The sequence below is a fragment of the Nicotiana tabacum genome, chromosome 18 (assembly GCF_000715075.1).
Source record: "Nicotiana tabacum cultivar K326 chromosome 18, ASM71507v2, whole genome shotgun sequence".
Taxonomy (NCBI): domain Eukaryota; kingdom Viridiplantae; phylum Streptophyta; class Magnoliopsida; order Solanales; family Solanaceae; genus Nicotiana; species Nicotiana tabacum.
In genome coordinates this window covers 153,374,493-153,402,314 of record NC_134097.1, presented here as the reverse complement: position 1 = coordinate 153,402,314, position 27,822 = coordinate 153,374,493, and the positions used below count along the sequence as shown (strand labels likewise).

Sequence of the window (27,822 nt, the reverse complement as noted above, 5' to 3'; positions counted from 1 at the left end):
ACCGTAGTCGTGTCAAACAACCTGGAAATGTTACGAATAACTATCAGCCCATAACCCTACATATATATGGTGTTTCTATACACCCTTCCTCCTCCAAAACTCCACAAGATAGTAGTAAAATACGCAGCCCAACAACAACGCAAAACAGTCCACAAAACAATAACACTACTACCAAACCTTTCGATATATATCTCACAAGTTCTAGCTTCAATGGCTTAGCCGCAACTTGGATAATCTTAAATACATATAGAGTAAGAGGTTCCTTACCTTTATACAGAAAGAACAACTCCAATTTGACCTTAAATTTCCATGAAATATCCCTCCAATGCTGCCACAACAACAAAAGAGCGAAACTAGCGATCAATTAGTGTTTTTCGGCACTAGAATCACTTTAGAAGGCTTGAAATCACCTAGGATTGATATTAAGAACATGAGGGAGTATTTACAGAACATAAAACCTTTAAAACAACCTCCCACACGAGCTGAAACGACACAAAAATGAGCAACAACAAGAAGAACAAGAGACTTACTAGCGCCACGGAATTCCCGACACTTGATTTGTGTTGTTTGCCCTTTTTTGGGTCTTGAATCTTGAGAGAACCTTGAGAGGATGTTCCTAGGGTTCTAAGGTCTGAAAATAGTGAAAAGAAATGACTTAAAACGGGTTGGAGGCATCCTATATAGGTCCAAATATCTTAAACCGACTTAGTGGGCCCCATAGAGAGGTGCTTGGCGCAGTCTCGCGAAAATGCGAATATCTCTCTACTCCGAGATCGTATCGATGAACGGTTTAATGCGTTGGAAACTAGACTCATAGATCTTTAAATTTGTTGGTAGATCACCCCGTAATTCCTTGTAAATTATGAGAAAAGATTAGAAACATTTGACCTAATGTTTAAGTAAAATTATGAACCTAAGTTGCGACAACTTTTGTCGACTTTTGTTTCATAACTCGTTTGACTTCAAGACTTATGATACGGATATTATATGATTAAAATACCTTAATAAATGACCTCTTGAGTGTATTAAGCACCGCTAGATTACCTGAAAATACGAGTTACAACATCTTTGATTCGTTTAACTTCTAATACTGGTTAATCACCCTTATACACTCTTGTATCACTTAAGACCAATAGGATTGACTTCTTATCATCTCAAAGATAATTCCTTCTTGGATTTATGTTAACTAATATATGGCATGAACTAACACATGTGGATATGGGTTGTAACACCCTCCCCCCCTAGGAACATTCGTCCTCGAATGTAAGGGTTTATGGGGAGTTTAAATCATCGTGGATTCCAATGGAAATTTCCGGTCAATTTTCCCCTATAAAATGGTCACTAGCAAAACTTGCAAGTAATTAAGCCCAACATATGGCTTCACAAGGCTACACAAAGCATTATGCGTATTTACATTATCTACATATCACCATTTTGTATTAAGGAGGAGTATTCTCAAATTATTGCTTACCTCATAGAGCCGTTTCTTCTTCCAATGTATCCTGTCTTCCACCAGCATCCTTGTTATCTTCATTCTGGAATAAGTAAGTGTATTTAGACTTCATCTCCTCTTCTGCTTCCCATGTCATTTCTTCCATATTTTTGTTCCTCCATAATACTTTGACGAAAGCTACATCTTTTGTTCTCAGCTTGCGGACTTGCCGATCTAATATCGCCACTGGCACTTCTTCATATGATAGGTCCTCTGTAACTTGTACATCTTTGATAGGGACGACTCGAGAAGGGTCTCCAATACATTTTCTCAACATAGATACATGGAATACCGGGTGGACAAATTCCAATTCGGATGGCAATTCTAACTCATAAGCAACCTGTCCAATCCGTCGAAGAATTTTATATGGCCCGATATACCTTGGACTCAGCTTACCTTTCTTCCCAAAACGCATAATACCCTTCATTGGTGAGATCCTCAGGAAAACCCAATCACCAACCTCAAACTCTAGATCACGACGTCGGACATCAGAATAAGATTTTTGCCTACTTTGTGCCGTCCTCAATCACTCCTGTATCACTTTCACCTTCTCAATAGCTTGGTGAATCAAATCTGGCCCATATAATTCTGTTTCACCGACTTCGAACCATCCAACTGGTTATCTACATCTCCTACCGTATAGTGCCTCATATGGGGCCATTTTAATACTGGAATGGTAGCTATTGTTATAGGCGAATTCTATGAGTGGAAGATGATCATCTCAATTCCCCTTAAAATCTAGAACACATGCTCGTAGCATATCTTCCAGTGTCTGAATGGTACGTTCAGCCTGTCCGTCAGTCTGCGGATGAAATGCAGTGCTGAGATTTACCTGTGTGCCTAAACCTTTCTGGAAAGACCTCCAAAAGTTAGCCGTAAATTGAGCTCCTCGGTCTGATATAATAGATATGGGCACACCATGAAGCCTAACAATCTCCTTGATATACAACTTTGCATAATCTTCAGCCGCGTAAGTTGTCTTCACTGGCAGAAAATGGGCACATTTTGTAAGTCGATCAATTATCACCCAGATGGAGTCAAACTTATGATAAGAGCGAGGTAATCCAATAATGAAGTCCATATTAATCACCTCCCACTTCCAGGTCGGAATCTCTATATTTTGAAGCAATCCACCGGGTTTCTGATGTTCTATCTTTACTTGTTGACAATTGGGACACTGGGCTACAAATTCTGCAATAGAATTCTTCATATTATCCCACCAATACTGCTCCTTGACATCATGATACATCTTTGTTGAGCCGGGATGGATGGAATATCGGGATTGATGAATCTCATTCATAATCTTCTCTCGCAACCCTGCCACATTAGGCACACACAATCGGCTCTGGTATCTCAGTGCCCCATCTTTTCCGATCCCAAAAGCCATACTTTTACACTGTTGAATGCTTTCTCTTAATCGTACTAAGATAGGATCTTCATATTGTCGTGCTTTTACCTCGGCTACCAAAGATGATTCTGATGTATTCTGTACAGTAACACCTCCATCATCAGAGTCTAACAATCTGATTCTCATATTGGCTAGCTGATGAAGCTCTTTAATCAACCCCCATCTACCTGCCTCAATATGTACTAAGCTTCCCATTGATTTACGGCTGAGAGCGTCTGCCACAACATTGGCTTTACCGGGATGATACAATATCTCGACGTCGTAGTCTTTCAATAATTCAAGCCACCTACGCTGCCTCAAATTCAACTCTTTCTGCTTGAAGATGTATTGTAAACTCTTGTGATCTGTGTAGATGTTAACATGGACGCCGTATAAGTAGTGCCGCCATATCTTCAAAGCATATATTACTGCAGCCAATTCCAAATCATGGGTTGGATAATTCTTTTCATGCTTCTTCAATTGTCTTGATGCATAAGCAATCACATTCCCATGTTGCATCAATACGCACCCCAAACCTATACCTGAGGCATCACAATATACCACATAACCTTCTATTCCTTCAGGAAGAGTGAGCACTGGTGCAGATGTCAATCGATTCTTCAGCTCCTGAAAACTACGTTCACAAGTGTCAGACCACTGGAATTTGGTAGCTTTTTGTGTTAACTTAGTCAATGGTGATGATATAGAGGAAAATCCTTCTACAAACCGCCTATAATATCCTGCTAGTCCTAGGAAGCTGCGGACTTCTGATGGTATTGTAGGTCTCGGCCAATTCTTTACTGCATCGATCTTCTGAGTGTCGACACTAATACCCTCATCAGATATCACATGGCCAAGGAATGCTACTGAGTTCAGCCAGAATTCACATTTGGAGAGCTTAGCATATAACTTACGATCCTGAAGCGTCTGTAATACTATCCGCAAGTGGCCCGCATGTTCCACCTCCGAACGAGAATACACTAGAATGTCATCAATGAATACAATCACGAACACATCAAGATAGGGCCTGAATATAGTATTCATGAGATCCATAAAAGCTGCTGGGGCATTTGTTAGCCCGAACGACATTACCAAGAACTCAAAGTGCCCATATCTTGTCCGGAAGGCCGTCTTTGGAATATCCTTCTCCCTAACCCTCACTTGATGATACCCTGAACGTAAATCAATCTTAGAAAAATACTTGGCACCCTGGAGTTGGTCAAACAGGTCATCAATTCTTGGAAGTGGATACTTGTTCTTTATAGTAGACTTATTCAACTGTCGATAGTCGATACACATCCGTAACGACCCGTCTTTCTTCCGCAAGAATAGGACTGGTGCACCCCAAGGTGAAGTGCTAGGCCTAATAAAGCCCTTATCCAGCAAGTCCTTCAACTGCACCTTCAACTCTCGCAACTCTGCCGGGGCCATTCTGTATGGAGGAATAGAGATCGGTTGAGTGTCAGGCAACACATCAATGCTAAACTCAACGTCCCTTTCAGGAGGAAGGCCTGGGAGTTCATCTGGGAAAACATCTGGGAATTCGTTGACCACAGGGATTGATTGTAAAGTAGGCGGTTTCGCCTCCGCATCCCTAACGCGAACGAGATGATAAATGTAACCTTTTGAGATCATTTTCCTTGCCTTAAGATAGGAAATAAACCTACCTTTTGGTGTAGCAATATTCCCTTTCCATTCAATAATGGGTTCACCAGGAAATTGAAACCTAACCATCTTCGTACGGCAGTCAACATTTGCATAGCATGAGGCCAACCAGTCCATTCCCATTATCACATCAAAATCAACCATTTCTAACTCAAATAAATTTGCTGAGGTTTGACGACTACAAATCATCACAGTGCAACCTCTATATACCCTTCTAGCAATCACAGAATCTCCTATCGGAGTAGATACCGCGAGGGGTTTACTTATCAATTCAGGTTCAATGCCAAACTTATTAGCCACAAAGGGTGTAACATATGATAATGTAGATCCCGGATCAATCAGCGCATATACATCATAAGAAAACACAGATATAATACCTGTAACAACATCTGGAGACGACTCGAGATCCTGTCGACCTACTAGAGCATAGGTTCGATTTTGAGCACCACTCGAACTCGGCACTGCACCTCTACCCCTACCACGACCTGTCGACTGCTGAAAACCCCGTGCTGGAGGTCGAACTGATGAGGAAGAACCAGACACAGATCCAGTCAGCTGAGCCATACCATCACCTCCTCTATTAGGACAATCCCGCATCATATGGCCAGGCTGCCCGCACGAATAGCATGCATCAGAACCTCGACGACAAAGTCCAAAGTGGGCCTTGCCGCACTGATCACAATGTGGTGTTGGGGGTCTCATCTGACTAGTATCCCTGTGATGTTGCGAGCCAGATGCCCGCGAACTCTGACCTGGACTAGAATAGGATCGATCATATCGAGGCCTCTGAAACTGTGGAGGAGCACTAGCTACAGGTGGCGCCGAACTCCTCGAAAACTGTGGCCTGATGCGGCCTCTGAAGTCATCAGAATACCCTGCAAATCTCGCCCTCTTATGCTGGCCTCTATCCTGCTCCCTAACTACCCTCTGCTGGCGCTTACGATCCTCTAGGGTCTGGGCATAAGCTTGAATACGGGAAATATCCATGCCCTCCACCAAGGAGGCTGTCGTACACTCATTTATTAGATGTGGTCCCAACCCATTCACGAACATATGCACCTTATCACTCATCTCGGCCACCATATGGGGAGCATACCTTGCCAAAGAATCAAACTGCATACTGTACTCTCGCACACTCATATTACCTTGTCTAAGGTTCAAGAACTTATCAGCTCTAGCTCGTCGTATCTCAACTGGCAAGTAGTGACGAAGAAAGGCCTCAGAAAATTCCTTCCACACAGCTGGAGGAGGGTTCGGACCCCTGGATCTCTCCCAACTATCATACCAGAGAACCGCTAAATCCCGTAACCGATAAGAAGCCAACTCTACTGCCTCTGTATCACTAACATGCATAACCCGAAGTGTACGATGAACTTGGTCAATAAAAGTCTGTGGGTCCTCCTTGGGGTCTGATCCGGTAAACACTGGAGGGTCTAAATTAATAAAATCACGAACTCTTGTACTAACTGGTTTCTCAGCAGCACCTGTATTCTGCCTCTGATCCTGAGCAGCTACCAAGCTAGTCAATAACTGCAAAGCACTCCGCATATCCTGGTCTGGAGTGCCAGACGGAGGAACTGGAGGCGCTGGGTGCCTTCTAATATCCTCTGGAGGAGATGGAGTAGATGAGGTATGAGAGGGCATCTCACTTTGAGCCTCACTTTGTCCTGCTCTGACTTGGGGCACCTGACCGGTACCCTCTCCCACTGCTGTATCAAGCCGTCTACTAATCGTTTGCTTCCTAGTCGAAGGCATCACTGGAAAAAAACAAGGTGAATATTAGAGACGAACACTTACGACTCAACTCTACGCACGATCTAGATTCAGGAAAAAGGTAACAACCCTAGATGTCATGTAGCCTCCTGATTATAAATGTGGCGCGCTATACATCCATAATCAAGACTCTACTAGACACGGATCATAGACAACCCCTAGGACAGACTTGCTCTGATACCAAGTTTGTCACGACCCAAACTGAAGGGCCATGACTAGCACCCGACCACACTTGCCGAGCACCAACGTACATTTTATCTAACCTTCATTATTATCTTTTAAGGCTGACGAGATCAATATAAATGGTAGACCTAGATCATGGACAACCAGCAATAAAATATAACGGCATGAACATACATAGCAGGGGATGACCAGACAATCAAGAAACTACGTATAAGGTATGAGCTACCACGCTACTATGAAAGACTATACAACAAAAACTAGCCGACAAGGCATACCAAACTATACATGAGCCGACACCTGTCTATGAGCCTCTAAAAGAACATAAGTGTTGCAACATAGCCGGAACAGGGCCCCGACATACCCATAATGTCTATAACAAAAATTGCATACCAAGACCAAGGCAAGTCCGGAGAAGGGATCTCGCCAATCACCGCTGAACTGGACAGTCTACTGTGGTGGGGGAGCTGCACCTGCCTGTCTATCAGGACCTGCAGCACGACATGTAGCGTCCACAAATAAAAGGACGTCAGTACGAATAAAGTACTGAGTATGTAAGGCAAGGAACCATAAATACGATCAGTAATGTAAGCAAGGATAGAGAATATACAACCTGTAACATCTTAGTACCTCTGAGGGCTACTTACATGAAATGCATGATACATATGTATAAATACATAAACCTTTAAAGCATTCGCCTCTGTGGGCATCATCATCATCATATCGTACCCGGCCATAATAGGCTCGGTAGAATCGTACCCGTCCACGTGGAGCTCGGTAAAACCCAACTGATCAGTGGTTGCACAATAGGTGCCGTACCCGGCCAACTATAGCGTGGCTCGGTAGAGTAAAATAGATACATATATATAATGCATGCTCGACTCATGGAATCACATTCTAAACCTTTCGGAGTGACGTTAGGTCGGTATCCTCTGTACACGTTATTAGGACTAACTCTTCACTATGAACCTTATAAGATTTAGGAAGTATGAACAACATTGATAATATAAGAATAAGAGAAGCAACATTGACATCAATCGTTCCATAAGAGGAAAAACAATGTAAGTACTGCTAGCTTCTAAGAGTAGAGTATCTTGGAAGCTCGTTCACTACATTATGTACAATCGGAGTCATGCAAAAGAAGGAAAGGGATAGCCTCACATACCTTGTATATACTGCCCCAATCTCAAGCTATGCAATTGTCAAAACTCCTTAGTCTACAATAAGAGAAACGATACTATCGTTATCATTTAAGCGTCATAACTATTATGTATCGACCACAACCTATTTTACGATGAAACGGACAGCACCTCCCCTATATATATGACCTCACACTATTCAAAACAGTCACCAAACAGCCCAAACAACATCAATAATAAACATATTGAGCCTCCCAAAATAGTCCACACACAGCCTAATCACTCCATACATACGACGACCACCGTAGTCGTGTCAAACAACCTGGAAATGTTACGAATAACTATCAGCCCATAACCCTACATATATATGGTGTTTCTATACACCCTTCCTCCTCCAAAACTCCACAAGATAGTAGTAAAATACGCAGCCCAACAACAACGCAAAACAGTCCACAAAACAATAACACTACTACCAAACCTTTCGATATATATCTCACAAGTTCTAGCTTCAATGGCTTAGCCGCAACTTGGATAATCTTAAATACATATAGAGTAAGAGGTTCCTTACCTTTATACAGAAAGAACAACTCCAATTTGACCTTAAATTTCCATGAAATATCTCTCCAATGCTGCCACAACAACAAAAGAGCGAAACTAGCGATCAATTAGTGTTTTTCGGCACTAGAATCACTTTAGAAGGCTTGAAATCACCTAGGATTGATATTAAGAACATGAGGGAGTATTTACAGAACATAAACCCTTTAAAACAACCTCCCACACGAGCTGAAACGACACAAAAATGAGCAACAACAAGAAGAACAAGAGACTTACTAGCGCCACGGAATTCCCGACACTTGATTTGTGTTGTTTGCCCTTTTTTGGGTCTTGAATCTTGAGAGAACCTTGAGAGGATGTTTCTAGGGTTTTAAGGTCTGAAAATAGTGAAAGGAAATGACTTAAAACGGGTTGGAGGCATCCTATATAGGTCCAAATATCTTAAACTGACTTAGTGGGCCCCATAGAGAGGTGCTTGGCGCAGTCTCGCGAAAATGCGAATATCTCTCTACTCTGAGATCGTATCGATGAACGGTTTAATGCGTTGGAAACTAGACTCATAGATCTTTAATTTTGTTGGTATATCACCCCGTAATTCCTTGTAAATTATGAGAAAAGATTAGAAACATTTGACCTAATGTTTAAGTAAAATTATGAACCTAAGTTGCGACAACTTTTGTCGACTTTTGTTTCATAACTCGTTTGACTTCAAGATTTATGATACGGATATTATATGATTAAAATACCTTAATAAATGACCTCTTGAGTGTATTAAGCACCGCTAGATTACCTGAAAATACGAGTTACAACATCCTTGATTCGTTTAACTTCTAATACTGGCTAATCACCCTTATACACTCTTGTATCACTTAAGACCAATAGGATTGACTTCTTATCATCTCAAAGATAATTCCTTCTTGTATTTATGTTAACTAATATATGGCATGAACTAACACATGTGGATATGGGTTGTAACAAGCTCTTATCCTGCAAAAACCAATTTCAAAGTATTACTATTCCTATGATACTTTCCAGCCAGATAGCGAGCGATCACTCAACTATGAACACTAGCTGAAACCGGCCGGGAATATAATGCATGTGTCATCACTTACCAGTGGCTAACAAGCTGGTGATAGCCAGAGTTTTGAGCAAGAACATGAGCTTTAGCTAACTTCCAAAGCCAAGAACCAGTGGCATGCCAAGTAGGGCAATATACTTCTTTCCACTGAGGTTTATCATATACAGGTGGCCTTGTTAGCTCAATGGCCAAAGGTCTCAATGTGCCATCTGGTGTCAAGAAAAATAGAGTTCTTGATCCATATAACACTCTTCCTTTGAGTTCATTCACTTTGTTCACATATGGCAACAGCAAATCATGATAATCTAGGATAAACAGCTTCTTTTGTTTAATTGCCTACAATTTATGTATAATTCAAGAATTAATTAAGGCAGAAGGAAGACTATACAGATCATGTATAATTTTATACTACTCATAATTTTATCAAATTTGGAGAAAGTGGATGGGGTGATTACAATGACAATGTAAAGATTTTTATACTATCAGTGTAGTTTTAACTTATGATAGTAGATAGTTATCATTTTTATCAGTTTACTACTTAATATTTATCGTTGAGATTTACCTGTAATTATCCTATAAATGGATGATTGTATAATGTCTTTCACATCACTGATGTATAGAACTTAAACTTGTTTTAAAACGAGTTTAACCTCTATACACCGATGGTGTATAAGAACTTTTACACTATCAGTGTCAACTAAAAGATAACTATTCACAAAAATTAAGATTTTTAACTTAAAAGATAAGGGGGGGGTTACCTGCATAACTGTATTGTCCAAAGTTTACTGCTGCATGGTGTCCAGAAGTTACCCAAACAATTGTTGTGATAATTCCAATTAAGTCATCTGGGGTTTTTAGTTCTGGCCACCACGGCTCATTTTTCTTGTCACCATGTCCAACATTTTTGATCTCTGACCACCAAGCTTGGAGTTCTGTATCGGATTTTATGAGTTCGGTTTCTGTATAGTAGTGGTTGACATAGTCTGTTACCCATTGTTTAAGGATGTCCCATAGTACTAAACCATCATTTGCAAAAGGGTAGTCTTCTATTGTTAGTTTCAAACCATATGGTGCATCTGGATCTTTCACAGCCATTCCCCTGTTAAAGTTTGCACAAATAGCATATTAGTGTAAATAATTTTTATACTATCAGATCACTTAAAATATAATTGTATGTAATTCTCCATGATAAGTGGGATCAGTAACATAAAAAAATTAGACAGAAATAACTTGTTACGACAAGTTAAAATACACTGATAGTAAATTACCTGCTAATGAGGTCTTCCGGGAGTGCCTGTCGATCAAATCGCCATTCAAGATCATAAGCAACAGAGCTCAACTCCATGGAGTATTTGCCGGGGAAAAATGAATTCTCAATAATGCCATTGGCATTAATAAGAGCATCTCTAGCCAAGGAATTTATTTCCATAGTGTATCTGAAGTGAGGATGCAGTAATCTGTATATTGGGTGCATTGCACTAAGTTGCCTATTTGTTGCTATGATGTATGGCTCTGTAGCACAATGAGTTCTTAGCCTGCAAAAACCAATTTCAAACTATTAATATTTCCACATATGTTTTCAGCCAGATAGCGAGCGATTACTCAACTATGAACACTAACTGAAAGCGGCCGGGAATATAATGCATGTGTTATCACTTACCAGTGACTAACAAGCTGGTGATAGCCAGAGTCCTGAGCAAGAACATGAGCTTTAGCTAATTTCCAAAGCCAAGAACCAGTGGCATGCCAAGTAGGGCAATATACTTCTTTCCATTGAGGTTTATCATATACAGGTGGCCTTGTTAACTCAATGGCCAAAGGTCTCAATGTGCCATCTGGTGTCAAGAAAAATAGAGTTCTTGATCCATATAACACTCTTCCTTTGAGTTCATTCACTTTGTTCACATATGGTAACAGCAAATCATGATAATCTAGAATAAACAGCTTCTTTTGTTTAACTGCCTGCAATTTATAATGTATTATTCAAGATTTAGTTAAGGCAGAAGGAAGACTACGTACAGATCGTGTATAATCACGTGTGTGTGTGTGTGGGGTGGGGGGGGGGTCATAATTTAAATAATGGCCTAAAAGAAACCATTTATGCAAATAAAGGGATCCAACCGTTGGCTAGAAATGACATTAAGTTGCTACTCTAAAGGGCTACTATTTAGGAATTAGCCAATGTGACTCGAATTTTAGTTTTTCAGTTAAATTAGGGTAGAGAGACTGTTTCCAAATAGACCTCCGGCATCCTTCCCTCCAAGAACTTCTCACCTTGCTCTTGGGGAGACTCGAACTCACAACCTCTCGGTTGGAAGTGGGAGTTGTTTACCATCAGAGCAACCCCTCTTGTCTAAACCCCTCGAATTAGGAATTAGCCAATGTGACTCGAATTTTAGTTTTTCAGTTAAATTTTTTGAGACACAAATGTCCTGAATTGTCCTGAAATTAAAATTTTTAGGAAATAAGCACAAGCTAATTCCTAAATAGCATCCCTAAGAACGGCTATTTGTGCACTTCCCCAACCGTTGGCCTGCGGGCTGCGGAATATCGTGTGTCCATAAAGAAACCATAAACAGTGTAATTTTTCTTATAATTTTTTTTTTTAGAAAAACAAAGGATTTGTTTATATATACCTCTTCAACAGTCATGAATCCTGCAATTTCTAGCTCAATTAGCTCTTTTGTGATTGCTGATTCAGGAAGTCCATATATCTCAGGGTCTAGCTTGCTCTCCAATGGCCATTCCTGGAATTTTCATGAACTATTTTTAGTCCTGTGTTTCTATCAATAATTTGATCTTTAACCATAATGTATGATTTGATTTATAAAACAATAATTAAGTAATATGATAAAATGAAATAAAATAACTAATTAAGGGAAATCAACCATACCGTAACCAAGCGTATACTATAGGGGTTCAAACCAGCTAAGGTTTGACGAGCAAATTCCACATCTTTAAACCAAGAAAACTTGTCCCCTGCAATAACGTTGAAAAATATGCACTAACTTAGATTTTTACAACGACTTTACTGCAATAATATTACAACAACAAATTCAGTGAAATCTCACAAGTAAAGTCTAGGTAGGATAAAGTGTACGCAGATTTTACCCCTACCTTATGACGGTAAAAAGACTATGTTCAAAAGACCATCGGCTCAAAAAAAGTGAAAATAAAGCAATAAACAGACAGTAACAATAACAAGGTAATAAGACACGGATGCAAATGGTGCAATAATATTATTTCTGTTTATTTTCTTTCAACATACCGTGCACTTATTTTGACAGTTCCACTTAAATTATGAAAATTAAGCTATATCTTTCCAAAAAAATATTGCCCTATTTCGTGTCGAATTATCCAAATATATTATGCATTTTTAGAAGATCGATGGATGTGACATTATTTTGAAGGATCCAGCAACATAAGTTTCTGATATAATATTGTGATTTATGATTTTTTGACGAATCCGAGCAGAACTTACTTTGAAGCAATTCAGGGGTTTCAAAGAGCAAGACATCTTTTTGTGTATCAGAAATGGCCTTAATGAGCCTTGGTATGATATTCAATAGGCTACTTTTATCGTTAAGTGGTGGAAGTCTGACTCCGACGTTGAACAGTGACTCAATGGCCGGAAAATGTGGAAATCCGGCGTTCGGATCATCGATGGTGACGGACTCCAACGCCGGCACCACCGCGTGCAGAACGGAGTAAAGTGTGTTGCCTGAGAATGTTAAGCTCTTTACTTCTGAGAATGCTTCATCTCTTGGTACATATACAAAGGCACTCCTTGATTCAGGTAATGGATCTGCAATGCAACAACAAAACGACTAGTATAAAATTCATTTCGAGTTTAATTTTTTTTTTTTAAAAATATTATTTATTAATTTAAGGTGAGTTCAGAAAATTAATTTAGATAAACAAAAAAAAAGATATTTTTTTGTTATATTATTAATATAATATAACTTGAATCCTTACAGTTTTTTCTTTATTTATTACAAGCAGTTTGATAAAATGCAAATTATGGTAACATGTTATGTTATAGAAGTAAAACTGCAGAGAGTGTAAAAAGAAATTACACGATTATTGTATATAATTTAGATTCAACCAAGTTTAATTATAAATTTAACAGAATTTACATTATTATACCACTTAAAAGATAAATACGGTAACGATCCATAATAAGTAAATTTAGCACTTGGATAATATGACAAACAATCAGTTACAACGGATAAAATAATATAGCAATATAAAAATTATTTATAGTTGTCATACCTCCTTTTTCGCCCGCGTAGCACGCAAAGGGACGCGGAAAGGAGTTTTTTCCAATTAAAGGACAATCGAAACGGGATTTATTTATTTGTTTCAGAGTCGCCACTTGGGAGATTTGTGGTGTCCCAAGTCACCGGTTTTAATCACGAATCGAGGAAAAGAATGACTCTGTTTAACAGCTTGCGCACCAGAAATCCGGATAAGGAATTCTGTTAACCCGGGAGAAGGTGTTAGGCATTCCCGAGTTCCGTGGTTCTAGCACGGTCGCTCAACTGTCATATTCGGCTTGGTTATCTGATATAATACATGTTGAACATATATGCGAACTTTAACTTTTAATCGCTTTTATCATTATTATTATTATTATTATCGAGAATTGCAACATCGTGAAAATATATCTCGAACCACGTCACATCAATGTACCTGTGGTTATCGACATATTTCGACTCTGTTGAGATTTGGATTTGGGTCACATAAATGTGCACCCGAGTTTAAGAAAATAAATTGTTAAAGGTGCGCCTAAAGCGACTAGTATATCATTATTTTGGGTAAGGCCGTGAAATTTGCTAAACGACCGATCCCGAAGTCTATACAATTATTAACCATTTATTGAGGGCCCCGCAACTTGTGCATTTTATTGGGTGAGGCTCATCTCATTTATTTTAAAAGGATAATCCTAAAGTGCCTACATTTTTTCTGTTAAATTTGTCTCTAAAAAAAATGAAAGAGAAAAGGTCCTAATTTATTTACAATGCTTACGCGTTGTTATAGTCGGGTGCTGAATGCAATTTGTTAAATCAGAATGTAAACATAATATGGGCAGCCCGTTGGCCAACGTGGACCCAGGCCCAACGTGTATGGCACAAAACTGGACCTGGGTCATCTCATTCACATGTTACTACCTAGCTACATTATACTAGGCATGCTCACAGTTTGTCAAATTAAAAAAAACTTGGCAATCTAATTTTAATCCTAGACCATTTATATGCTGAAATTAACCAATAGTATCTAGCTAAACAATATTCCTACAAGTTCTGAAACGGTCTATTCGTTTAATGAGCTAACTGTTGAATGTTTAAGAATAGTCTAAATCAGCTAACATGCTTTTTGAGACATGATAATCATCTAACAATAACAAACTAACTGGACAGAGTTACTACACCATTTTTTTTAACAATACATAGACAGTTCGTCCACTAAACTACTGTCAGATGTTCCATTATATATATTAAACAACTACATGATTCTGATATTAGGAAGCTAAATAACGTACATATACGAATAAAATTCAAAATATAACTAAGATAAATTCAGAACTTCAACTCTTCATTTCATATTCATGCTTCATGTTTCAGTTTACAGTATGCCAAAGTTACAGTTGTGTACCCGGTATTGTCAATACAAGAAGAAGAAGGTCAGCAAAGTAGTATGTAACACAGCAACATACAACAACAGAAAGCCCAACACAGTAGCTTCAATACCTCAATCCAGAAATCCCAGCAACACGGAGAAAATTAGTAAAAATGGAGAAGAAAAATAGTCCGGAAATCTCTCTTTATTTTTTTCTTTCTAGCTTTGAACTCTCTATGGTGTTCTTCCACTCTCAATATTTCAGAAAATTTGGTTCTATCTTTTTTACTCTCTCCAAAATGAATTCTGTCCCTGTATAAACAGTGTATCCAGAGTGTATATCGGGTGTATACCGCTCTCTCCGCCCCCTCTTTTTTTCTTCTCTCTATCTATTTTTTCTTCTTTTTTTAGCTCCTTTCTTCCTAAATTTTCTCTTCTATTTATAGTAAAATTTTCGAAATTTTTAGATTTGTTTTTTTATTATTTTTTATTTTTTAATTAAAAGAAATCTCACTTACAAATTGCTTTTATTTTTTTAGAAAAAGAAATCCCACCTTTATTTACTTTTATTTTTAAAATTCCAACTTTAATTACTTTTATCTTATTTAAAATCCCATTTTTTATTTTTTTAAAAGAGAATCTCACTTTATTTAACTTTTCTTTAAAAAAACAAACCACTATGTTTTCCTTTTCTTTTTAAAAATGCTACTTTCAATTACTTTAAATTTTCAGATACCTTTATATTTATTTTTTAATTCCAACCTTCTTTTACTTTTAAATTTTTTTAAAATTTCCACAAAACTTTTTATTTTTTTAAATTTTCTACATTCTTTTACTTTTTTTAAAAGAGAATTCTACCTATTTTTACTTTTATGTATTTTTTTATTCAATACTTCCCTTTTTCTTATTTTTTAAATCATTCCCAAAAAATTTTTTTAAAAAAAAAATAATATATTTTCGGATTTTTTTATATAAAAAAACAAAAAAAAATATTAATAGTGATAATTCACCTTTTAATTTTTTGGTATTTTTATCCTATAATAAAAAGTGTAATAAAGCTAAAATAATAGTAGGTTAAAACCCCCTAAAATATTTACATAAAAGAAGTGATAAAAATTAAATGTTGTCAAAAATTAGGTGTTCACAGCTGCCCCTCTTTGCTCGAAAACACGAAGAGCTTTCGGGCAAAGATAAAGTGAACAATGCGACTAATTTTTTATCATATCGTTATTCAAAAGAGGAAGAAAATAAAAAAGGAAAGGCGCAACCGAGTCCTGGTTTTGGACAGCCTATATATCCCTGGTTATAAGGGAATCAGGTCGCGTGTAGTTCAGAAAGTTTTGGTAGCTGGGACTACCATGGGATTGCGATGTTACTGTTACTGTTGTTGCATGATGTTACCGTTTCTTTTCGATCTCCTTATTACACCATTGCTAGAAAGAAAACAAGAAGTTATACTAAGCTATGATCTATGAATTACAAAGATTTATTCTCGAACTTGGTCATGTGATTGTTGCTGCCTCGTTGCTTTGTGTTTCCTCTGGTATTTCTTTACTTCTAGCTCGACTTGTGGTCTTCCTTCTGATTTCTGCTGGGGATTTTTGTTGTAACCCTCTGCTTTACTGTCTTCAAACTTTAATGTATTCCCATGTTCTGCAAGTGGGTTCCTGACTCCACCTTGACTTTTGAAAGATGACACAACCTCCATTCTCTAGGCGGGCTCCTGACTTCTTCAACAATCTTAGAATTTAACGCCCTCCATTCTCCATGCGGGCTCCTGACTTTCATCAGCAACTTTGAAAATAAAATGCATTTGGCAATGATTTATGAAAATATATATTTTGGCAATGTTTATACAAGCAGGACCACTTGGGTCGAAATAAATTAAATGTCCTTTTGAGGAAGGATTAAATTCAATATCCTATTCGAGGGCGGATAGACCCATCACATCCTATTCGAGGGCAGACAGACCCATCATATCCTGTTCGAAGGCGGACATACCCATCATATCCTATTTGAGGGCGGACAGACCCATCATATCCTGTTCGAGGGCAGACAGACCCATCATATCCTATTCGAGGGCGGATAGACCCATCATATCCTATTCGAGGGCGCATGAACCCAAAATATCCTTTTCGAGGGTGAATGAACCCAAAAATATCCTATTCGAGAGAGGATGAACCCAAAATATCCTTTTCGAGGGCGAACGAACCCAAAAATATCCTACTCGAGGGCGGACGAACCCAAAATATCCTATTCGAGGGCAGATGAACCCAAAATATCTTATTCGAGGGCGGATGAACCCAAAAATATCCTATTTGAGGGCGGACAGACCCATCATATCCTGTTCGAGGGCGGACAGACCCATCATATCCTATTTGAGGGCGGACAGACCCATCATATCCTGTTCGAGGGTGGACAGACCCATCATATCCTATTCGAGGGTGGATATACCCATCATATCCTGTTCGAGGGCGGATGAATCCAAAATATCCTTTTCGAGGGCGGATGAACCCAAAAATATCCTTTTCGAGGGTGGACGAACCCAAAATATCCTATTCGAGGGCGGACGAACCCAAAATATCCTATTCGAGGGCGGACGAACCCAAAATATCCTATTCGAGGGCGGATGAACCCAAAATATACTATTCGAGGGGGGATGAACCCAAAATATCCTATTCGAGGGCGGATTAACCCAAAATATCCTATTCGAGGGCGGATGAACCCAAAATATCCTATTCGAGGGCAGATAGACCCATCTTCAAAACTTGAAATTGTCTTACCTCCGACTGTTTTTCTTAAAATGGTGCTGTCTTGCTATCTCTTAAAACTTGAATTGATTTCCTCGTTCCTCCGAGAAAATTTCGACAATGGCAGAAAATATTCTGCCCCAGTTTTGGTGCTTTTCCTTGTGGCATGTTTTTTCGCCATTAATAAGATTTCTTTTTCCTGCTTCAAACCAAAGAAAATTTGTTAGTTTTAAAACATGGTGAGTGGTCGTGTCACTCCTGATGGGGATGGTTTTTCCCTTTTTCCCTTCCCCGCTCTGTGTTTCATTACGCTATCAAAACTTGCTGAGGATTGTAAGCACGTGATTTTTGCCCTATATGAGAATTACTCCCAAAAATTCAAAAATAAAATGATTTTCCTTGGTGTGCAATTTTGTGGTATTTTTGTGTAATTATTGTATGTTTGTCTGTGCATGTTTATTTGTTAAATTATTAAAAATACAAAAATATGTCGCATTTTGCATGTAGGATTTAATTCTACAATTGTTAGTAATTAAGTTTGTTTTACAAAAAATAAAAATTACAAACATAAGCATCGTTTGCATTTTTAGCATTTAATGTCCAAATATACAATTTTATGTTTAATTATTACTTAATTATGCGTTAATTGTTATTGGGAGTTAATTTGCGCTTTTATAACTTAATTTAGTTCTTAAAAATAATTTAAGTATTTTTATAATTTAGTTTTAGATAAATAAAAGAAGAAAAAAGAAAACAAAAATACAAAAAATCGGAATTGGGCCTCTTCTTCAATTTCAAGCCACAGGCCCAAAAAATGGCCCAACCTTCCCTATGACCCAGTCCATTTCGAACTGGGTCGACCCAGTCCATAACCCAACACCCCTATTATCTTACAAATAACACAAAACAAAAAAAGGGAGAAGAAAACCCTAAAAAAAGCTAAGTCATCCGCCCCCCCTCCTATCTTCTTCTTCTTCCTCAAGCTCCCCTCCCTAGCATCAATGGCTGCCCCTCCATCCTCCTCACCCTCACTGCACACACACACACAATGCACGCAACAGCCGTTCATGGCTGCTACGACCCCGTTGCCTCCGTCTCCTTCGAACCAGCGACGACCCCTCCGCCGAACACCTTCGTTGTTTCTTCTTCTTCGTCCAGCATCCATGGACGCCTCCTCCACCTCCCCAGCTGCTCAAAGCTTTACCTTCTCCATGGTAGCATCATCACCACCATCACTGCTTCATCTCCTCCTCCAAAAAAAAAACAGTCCGCCATGGCTACTGTCGCCGCTGCACCAACGAGTTTCTGCCTCAGTCAAAGCTCCGACGTCCAGCAGTAACTGATGCTACTGCTTCACTGATGCAAGGCTCAACATTCCCCTCCGTTCTTGTTGCTATTGCCCACGCAGTTGTTGCTGCTTTCTTCTCCAACGGCTCCCCGTCGTCCTCCTCGACGAACTGCTGCTGCTGCTCGTCGCGGCAGTCGCTTCTGCTTCACGTTGCTTCATTTTCTTCGTCTCGTCAAAGTTCGAAGGTCTTTCGTTGAGTCGAGGCCCGGACAGATTTGTTTACAATCGAGTTCGTCGTTGATTCATCTCTGGTTAGTTGGTTTTGAGTTTTATTTTTGTCCATATTTTGTTTTTATATTTCTCGAAGTAAAAATCGATAAATGTTCGATCCTTGTTTTGTTCATCGTTTGAATTAATTTTTAGTTTGTTCATGTGTTTTGTTAATTCAATTTTCAGATTCAAATGGGAAATTAATTAGTTGTTTTTCATGTTTATTTCATGTTAATTTTATTCATTTTTGTAAAAAAAAAAAAAAAGGAATTGTTAGTTTAATGTTTGTTAAGTTCAAATTGAAGTTTATATTAATTATTTCTTCAATTTATTTCATGTGTTTTATGTATTTTCAGAAATTGTTAACATTGTTTAAATCATGTGAATCCGTCATGTTTTGTTGTTTAAAAATAGATTTCATTCATGTTCATACTTTGTTTGGTTGATCTTGAATCCGAAATTAGTATAGTATGACCTTCTTGATTGTTGATTATCATTTTTTGATTATTTCTTCAGTTTGCTTCATGATCTTGTTTAAGTTTAATATAGGAGTTGTTGGTTGTAATGTTGTTAGAGTTGATTTTAAGTTCAATATTATTGAATTTATAAATCTGAATATACTTGTTTGTTGTTGTTGTTGTTGTTGAATCTGAAAATAGGTTTGTTTGTTGCTAAAATATTGTTCAATCAAATTTTAGTTGTTCTTTGTTGTTCAATTTGTGTTCATGTGATTTGTTGTTGAAATGTTGAAGAAATCATGTTCATGTGATTTGTTGTTGAAATATTGAAGAAATCATGTTCATGTGATTTGTTATTTGAACATTGTTAGAAATTGATCATATTGTCTATATTTTGGTTAAGTTTGATTAATTGATTGTTATAGCTGATGGGGTAGTTTGGTAATTTGTAGTACGTTCAGGGGTAAAATGGTAATTGCAATAAGGTCGGAGGGGTAGTTTGGTAATTGAACATTTTGTAATTCTTTATGTTAAGCATGGGGGACAAAATGTAATGGGGTGGGTTTTTGATATAATTGTTTAATTTAATGGGGGACAAGACAAAATGTAGTGGAGGGTAATCTTGTATTTGTTTATGGTAGGCATGTGGGACAAAATATAATGGAGTGAGGTTGATATACTTATTTAATGTAATGGGGATGAGTGGGAAGATAATGGGTTTGGTAGGAGAAAATGGGTTGATTTTAATTGATTAAAAGATTTATGGGATGGGATATATATAGAAGTCTTGAATCAGATTTTTGAGGAGAACCATATAAAGAGGAGAATATAGAAATAGAGAGAATAGAGAGAAAAAAAACGGACAGAATTAAAACACAAACAGAAAAAAAGAGCTGAATATTTAAGAGAGAGAAAAATTCCGAAAAAATATTCAAACTTTCAAAATAAAAAAAAATCTTCTGCTTTCTTTCATTGTTTGAAATTAGCATTAATTGTTGTTGTGTCATCAAAGCTTGAAGCTTGTGTTTTGGGATTAATACTCCACCGGTTTGCAAACTCTGTTCCTGGGTTGTTACTGTTGCTGGACTGTTGTTGATGCGCTGTATTGTTATTACTGCTGCTGATTCTCATCTTCATTTTCTTTTGCTTCCCATATCAGGTACACAACTGACACACTGGTTATTGTAATCCGAATATGAAGCATGAATACGAAAAATGAAGAATTGAAATTCTGAACTATATTTAATTATATTCTGAATTTTATTTGTATGTACAAATTATTTAGCTTGCAAAAATCAGAATCATGTAGCTATTTAATACATATAGTGGAACATCCGACGATAGCTTAACAGATGAACTATCTACATATATTGCCTAAAAATAAATAAATGGTGTAGTAACTCCGTCGAGTCAAAAATCAAACGAATAGGCCATCTAGTAGGAACTTGGCAGAAATATTGTTTAGTTAAATAATATTGGTTAATTTCAGCATGTAAATGGTCTAGGATTAAAATTAGATTGCTATGTTTTTTTTAATTTGACAAACTGAGAACATGCCTAGTATAATGTAACTAGGTAATAACATGTAAATAAATTAAGATATTTTCTCTTTTATTTTGTAGAGACAAATTTCAATAGAAAAATGTAGGCATTTTAGGACTGACCTTTTTTAAAAATAAAATGAGATGAGTCTCGCCCAATAAAATGCACCAATTGCGGGGCCCTCAATAAATGTTTAATTGAGTATTTAGAATTCGGGATAGACTGTTTAGTGAATTCCACGGTCTTACCCATAAATAATAATACGCTAATCGCTTTAGGCACGATTTTAATAATAATACATTCTTAAACACGGGTGCGCATTTATGCGACCCAAATCCAAATCCCAAAACATTGAATAAAAATACGTTCCGGATCGCGGGTGCATTTTATGTGACGCAATCCAAAGACATGTTTTTAAACGATGTTCACATTCTTTTAAAAATATAATGATATAATGATAAAAGCGGTAAAAAAATAAAATTTGCACATAAGCTCATATTTGTATAAAATTAGACAATCAAGCCGAATATAACAGTTGAGCGACCGTGCTAGAACCACGGAACTCGGGAATGCCTAACACCTTCTCTCAGGTTAACAGAATTCCTTATCCGGATTTCTGGTTCGCAGACTGTTAAACAGAGTCATTCTTTTCCTTGATTCGGGATTAAAATTGGTGACTTGGGACACCCTAAATCTCCCAAGTGGCGACTCTGAAATAAATAAATAAATCCTGTTTCGATTGTCCTTTAATTGGAAAACCCCCTTGTACCCTCGCGGGGGCGGAAAAAGGAGGTATGACAGCTCTGGCGACTCTGCTGGGGATTAGACCCAGAACCACTGTTAAGGGTTCAAGAATTCGAGCTTAAAATAACTGCTATAGTTGGCTTTATTTATTATCTGATTTTTACATGATATATGCTTAATGTGCTAAATGATGCTTTTACCGCTTTAATATTATCTGAATTGTGTATATAAAACTGCTACGAAACCTTCTTCTTTCTGAGTCTTCTGAATTTATGGTGTACACGTGCGCGTGGCCCACCTTTCTGTTAGAAGTCATACCAAATAAAACGAAGTTGGGACAAGTAACTAGGCCGGGTAGACTTTCGTGCTCCCGGTACATTGCCCCCACTTCGGCTCAAGCTGTCCACTTGGGTAAGCCAGGGCTAGAACAATATGCCTCAGGTTTTTCACTTAGAATAACTCAGCTTCATGCCGGATCCCTAGTAGGAACGTTTGTTTGCATCACGTGCATTTGACTTTGGAGGCTCAACACAGGGGTTGGGTCTGTCTAGGACAGGTGTACCAAAAAATGAAAATGACCATCCTGATGCATCTTACTTGCTGCTACTTGCGCATTTATTTGATCCGGATTTGTGTGTTGACTGACTTTTGAATATCAGGAATAATATTTTGAAATTGAAAAAAAAAAGGAAATAGCGGTTAGGGAATTGATTGTTTATTTTTGTAAAAAACCAATGCCCAAATACTGTCAAAACTCTGCCGAAATTTTGAAAAAAAATGTGTCTTATTAGTTTGTTTTATTAAAAGCAAAGAAAAATAGAAAGAAAAAAAAATCGTTGTTCTGTCTTATTTTTCAAAAAAATAAAAAAAATATATAAAAAAGAAAATAGTTTGTCTTCCCCTGAAAATGACAATGAAAAATAGTCTTACTTTTAAAATAGTTTTATTTATTTGTTTCTGAAAAAATCAAAATCAAAATGAAAAGAGTCGTGTTTTGAAAGTGGTTTTGTTATTTGTTGCTGGAAAAACAAATCCTGTTTTAAAATAGTTCGGTTAATTGGCCCGAACTACGCGGGTTTGATTCTCACCGGATGTGAGATACGTAGGCAACCCTCATCGGGTCCGACCCTCCTTTTTTGCTAAAATAGCCAAAAACCAATAAATAAATAAATAAAGAACGTGTCAAAATTTTAATTTTGTCATAAATAAGTCGGGCGGTGTCCGACCTCCCCTTTTGCTAAAAAAAATTAGCCAAAAAATATGTCAAATTTTAATTTTGTCATAAAGAAGTCGGGTGACGCTGTTTTGTCAAGACATAGCCGAATGTTCCCGAAAGGGACGCCGGAAGGCTGACTTTGCATAAACAGCCACCTTTTGAGTCATGTTTAAGATTTGGTCCAGTTGACCCACACAGCCTTAAAAATCTTCGTCCCCGAGACGTTGAAAGGTCGTGTTTGCAATGTTGAGTTTTCTATTTTTGAAAAATGATAAAAAGAGTCATAAATAAGTCAGGGTGATGCTGTTTTTGTCAAAAATACCGAATGTTCCCGAAAGGGACGCCGGAAGGCTGACTTCGCATAAACAACCACTTTTTGGGTCATGTGTAGGATTTTGGTCCAGTTGACCCACACGGCATTAAAAAAATCTTCGTCCCTGAGGCGCTGAAGGGCCATGTTTGCAACACCAGGTTTTTTTTATAATTTGAAAAAAAAAACAAAGAGTCAGCGGTTAGGTGAATACCATTTGAATTTTTGGTCAAAATAAAGCCGAGCCAGCTTCGGCCGCATCTTAAACCGTTCTTGCCGAAATGGCCTTAGAATATCTTTCAGTTGTCGAAAGGCTATTTTCGTAAAAGAACGGACAAGTGTGTAAAGTGTCATAAAATAATCCTCTCCGGCCTCAAAATTTGGAAGGGGCCACATTTGCAAAAATAACCGTTTGTTTGCATTTGTCAAACGGAGAAAGGAAGCTGGCCGTTTGTTTTGGAGTTTGTAAAACTTTTGATTATAATATGTGGGTCGTTTGATTTTCAAGTTTGGATCTGCAAATGTGGAAATCCGGCGTTCGGATCATCGATGGTGACGGACTCCAACGCCGGCACCACCGCGTGCAGAACGGAGTAAAGTGTGTTGCCTGAGAATGTTAAGCTCTTTACTTCTGAGAATGCTTCATCTCTTGGTACATATACAAAGGCACTCCTTGATTCAGGTAATGGATCTGCAATGCAACAACAAAACGACTAGTATAAAATTCATTTCGAGTTTAATTTTTTTTTTTTTAAAATATTATTTATTAATTTAAGGTGAGTTCAGAAAATTAATTTAGATAAACAAAAAAAAAGATATTTTTTTGTTATATTATTAATATAATATAACTTGAATCCTTACAGTTTTTTCTTTATTTATTACAAGCAGTTTGATAAAATGCAAATTATGGTAACATGTTATGTTATAGAAGTAAAACTGCAGAGAGTGTAAAAAGAAATTACACGATTATTGTATATAATTTAGATTCAACCAAGTTTAATTATAAATTTAACAGAATTTACATTATTATACCACTTAAAAGATAAATACGGTAACGATCCATAATAAGTAAATTTAGCACTTGGATAATATGACAAACAATCAGTTACAACGGATAAAATAATATAGCAATATAAAAATTATTTATAGTTGTCATACCTCCTTTTTCGCCCGCGTAGCACGCAAAGGGACGCGGAAAGGAGTTTTTTCCAATTAAAGGACAATCGAAACGGGATTTATTTATTTGTTTCAGAGTCGCCACTTGGGAGATTTGTGGTGTCCCAAGTCACCGGTTTTAATCACGAATCGAGGAAAAGAATGACTCTGTTTAACAGCTTGCGCACCAGAAATCCGGATAAGGAATTCTGTTAACCCGGGAGAAGGTGTTAGGCATTCCCGAGTTCCGTGGTTCTAGCACGGTCGCTCAACTGTCATATTCGGCTTGGTTATCTGATATAATACATGTTGAACATATATGCGAACTTTAACTTTTAATCGCTTTTATCATTATTATTATTATTATTATCGAGAATTGCAACATCGTGAAAATATATCTCGAACCACGTCACATCAATGTACCTGTGGTTATCGACATATTTCGACTCTGTTGAGATTTGGATTTGGGTCACATAAATGTGCACCCGAGTTTAAGAAAATAAATTGTTAAAGGTGCGCCTAAAGCGACTAGTATATCATTATTTTGGGTAAGGCCGTGAAATTTGCTAAACGACCGATCCCGAAGTCTATACAATTATTAACCATTTATTGAGGGCCCCGCAACTTGTGCATTTTATTGGGTGAGGCTCATCTCATTTATTTTAAAAGGATAATCCTAAAGTGCCTACATTTTTTCTGTTAAATTTGTCTCTAAAAAAAATGAAAGAGAAAAGGTCCTAATTTATTTACAATGCTTACGCGTTGTTATAGTCGGGTTCTGAATGCAATTTGTTAAATCAGAATGTAAACATAATATGGGCAGCCCGTTGGCCAACGTGGACCCAGGCCCAACGTGTATGGCACAAAACTGGACCTGGGTCATCTCATTCACATGTTACTACCTAGTTACATTATACTAGGCATGCTCACAGTTTGTCAAATTAAAAAAAAAACTTGGCAATCTAATTTTAATCCTAGACCATTTATATGCTGAAATTAACCAATAGTATCTAGCTAAACAATATTCCTACAAGTTCTGAAACGGTCTATTCGTTTAATGAGCTAACTGTTGAATGTTTAAGAATAGTCTAAATCAGCTAACATGCTTTTTGAGACATGATAATCATCCAACAATAACAAACTAACTGGACAGAGTTACTACACCATTTTTTTTAACAATACATAGACAGTTCGTCCACTAAACTACTGTCAGATGTTCCATTATATATATTAAACAACTACATGATTCTGATATTAGGAAGCTAAATAACGTACATATACGAATAAAATTCAAAATATAACTAAGATAAAATTCAAAATAAAATTCAAAATATAACGTCCGGATCAACGGCGACGGACTGCAACGCCGGCACCACCGCGTGCAGAACTGAGGAAAGTGTGTTGCCTGAGAATGTTAAGCTCTTCACTTCTGAGAATGCTTCATCTCTTGGTACATATACAAAGCTACTCTTTGATTCAGATAATGGATCTGCAATATCGCAACCACAAAATGAGTAGTATAAATTAAATTCGAGTTTAATTTTTAATCATCGGAAACTATAGAATTTTTATACTATTAGATTAAGGAAAAACTTTACAAATAGAGTTATGTATTGACCATGCATGTAAAAAGTATGTACATACTGGTCAATTATACGATAATTACATATATTTATATATAAGCATTACGTAATAGCCTAATAAAAATGATAACTATCTTGCTATTGGATATTTCTCTACACTGGTAGATAATTTTTTTTTTTTTTTTTACATTATCAATTTATATAACTTAAATCTTTATCGTTTTTTTCTATAACAAGCAGTTTGGTAACATGCAAGTTGTGGTAACATATTATGTTACACGGTTAATGTATATAATTTAGATCCAATCAAAGTTTAACTTCTATAAATTAAACTTAATAAAAAATTTATATTATCATGTCACTTCAAAGATAATCACGGATAACTATCCATAATAAGTAAAATTAGCATCTGGACAACACGACAAACAATCAGAAAGTAACATAATTATATAAAAATTATTTACAGTGTTATTGTAGAGTATAAAAATATATAGTATATACTCTTTTTGTCCTAATTTAGGTTACATTCTTTTTTTTTTAAATGTGTCATATAAATTGAAGCGTCGGGAGTACCTTTCTCGCTTCGTGGGCCACCAGTTCTGCATCTTCTAGGATAAGGGAATTCATTACCACCAAGTACTGGTCTTTTAGTATCATCACTGGCATCAGGATCTCCAATATCATTGTAAACATCATAATCATATACTCTCTCGAACTTTTTACGTTGTCCAATTCCATCACCTCTCAATATTACAAGTTCTTTTCCTCTTAATCTCTTTATTGCACTTGGTGTTTGAGATGGTAGATATGACTGTGTATCAATATGGAAATAAAACATATTAATAAGCCTGGATTGATTCTCATTATGGATACAATTGAAAGAGTACATTGAAATGATCCAATTATGTTAGTAAAATTTCAAGAAATTATTGAAATCAAATATACACTAAATCTGTAATCTCTTGACTATCAACGGGAGCGGATTTATAGGCAAAATTATGGGGTACGTGAACACATGGTCTTTTTTGTAAAATTAGGTATTTTATGTACTCTCTCCGTTCACTTTTACTTGTTCACTATTGACTTTGCACACTCCTTAAGAATTAATAAATAAAGTTCCTAATTTAGACCTTTGAGCAACTCCTTGCCACTAGACCATACTGTGTTTCGACCCCAGCCTCAGCTCATCCGTCTGCATTCGCTAAATTAGACCTAATTTTGACCCATACAATTTTAGCATAGAAATGACACCACATAGCCACTTTAAAAGATCGCTCTTTTAATTTCAATTTTTCAGTTTAATTTTTCGGGACAAAATGTCATGACATATGCCAGCATTTGAGAAATAGAAAGCCTCTCCAAGAAGCTTTCACTGGCTGTTCCTTTGCAGCAACATTGGAGAAAAAGGATACAACCAAAGTCATACAACAAGAAAATGTATTTTGCTTGGCCAGCAATGTTTACTTGTGACTGCTGTTCTTTTAGCTTTTCTATTACTGCATTAGGAAATACTAGTTAAATAGCAACAATATCATATTCTATACTTAGGTTCATACTTTTCAACATAATCTTGTTTTGTTTTTTAAGCAAATATAAGCTTATGTTCTTCCTTGCTATG

At 37.1% G+C, this 27,822-nt stretch overlaps 2 protein-coding genes across 2 annotated transcripts; both read right to left on the bottom strand.

Moving 5' to 3' along the window:
• Nucleotides 1–6,932: 6,932 nt before the first annotated feature.
• On the bottom strand, nt 6,933–18,803 carry LOC107778472 (linoleate 13S-lipoxygenase 2-1, chloroplastic-like). Its single transcript, XM_075236451.1, has 8 exons — nt 18,728–18,803; nt 12,751–13,074; nt 12,163–12,248; nt 11,906–12,016; nt 10,930–11,231; nt 10,538–10,804; nt 10,028–10,368; nt 6,933–6,988 (listed from the first exon to the last, which is right to left on the bottom strand). Exons 1-8 carry the CDS (start codon nt 18,801–18,803, stop codon nt 6,948–6,950), a joined length of 1,548 nt encoding a protein of 515 aa, XP_075092552.1. The 3' UTR covers nt 6,933–6,947.
• Nucleotides 18,804–18,948: 145 nt separating this feature from the next.
• LOC142172771 (linoleate 13S-lipoxygenase 2-1, chloroplastic-like) lies at nt 18,949–27,057 on the bottom strand. The gene is made up of 4 exons (XM_075236450.1): nt 26,778–27,057; nt 25,959–26,110; nt 24,096–24,157; nt 18,949–19,126 (listed from the first exon to the last, which is right to left on the bottom strand). Exons 1-4 carry the CDS (start codon nt 27,040–27,042, stop codon nt 18,949–18,951), a joined length of 657 nt encoding a protein of 218 aa, XP_075092551.1. The 5' UTR covers nt 27,043–27,057.
• Nucleotides 27,058–27,822: the final 765 nt, after the last annotated feature.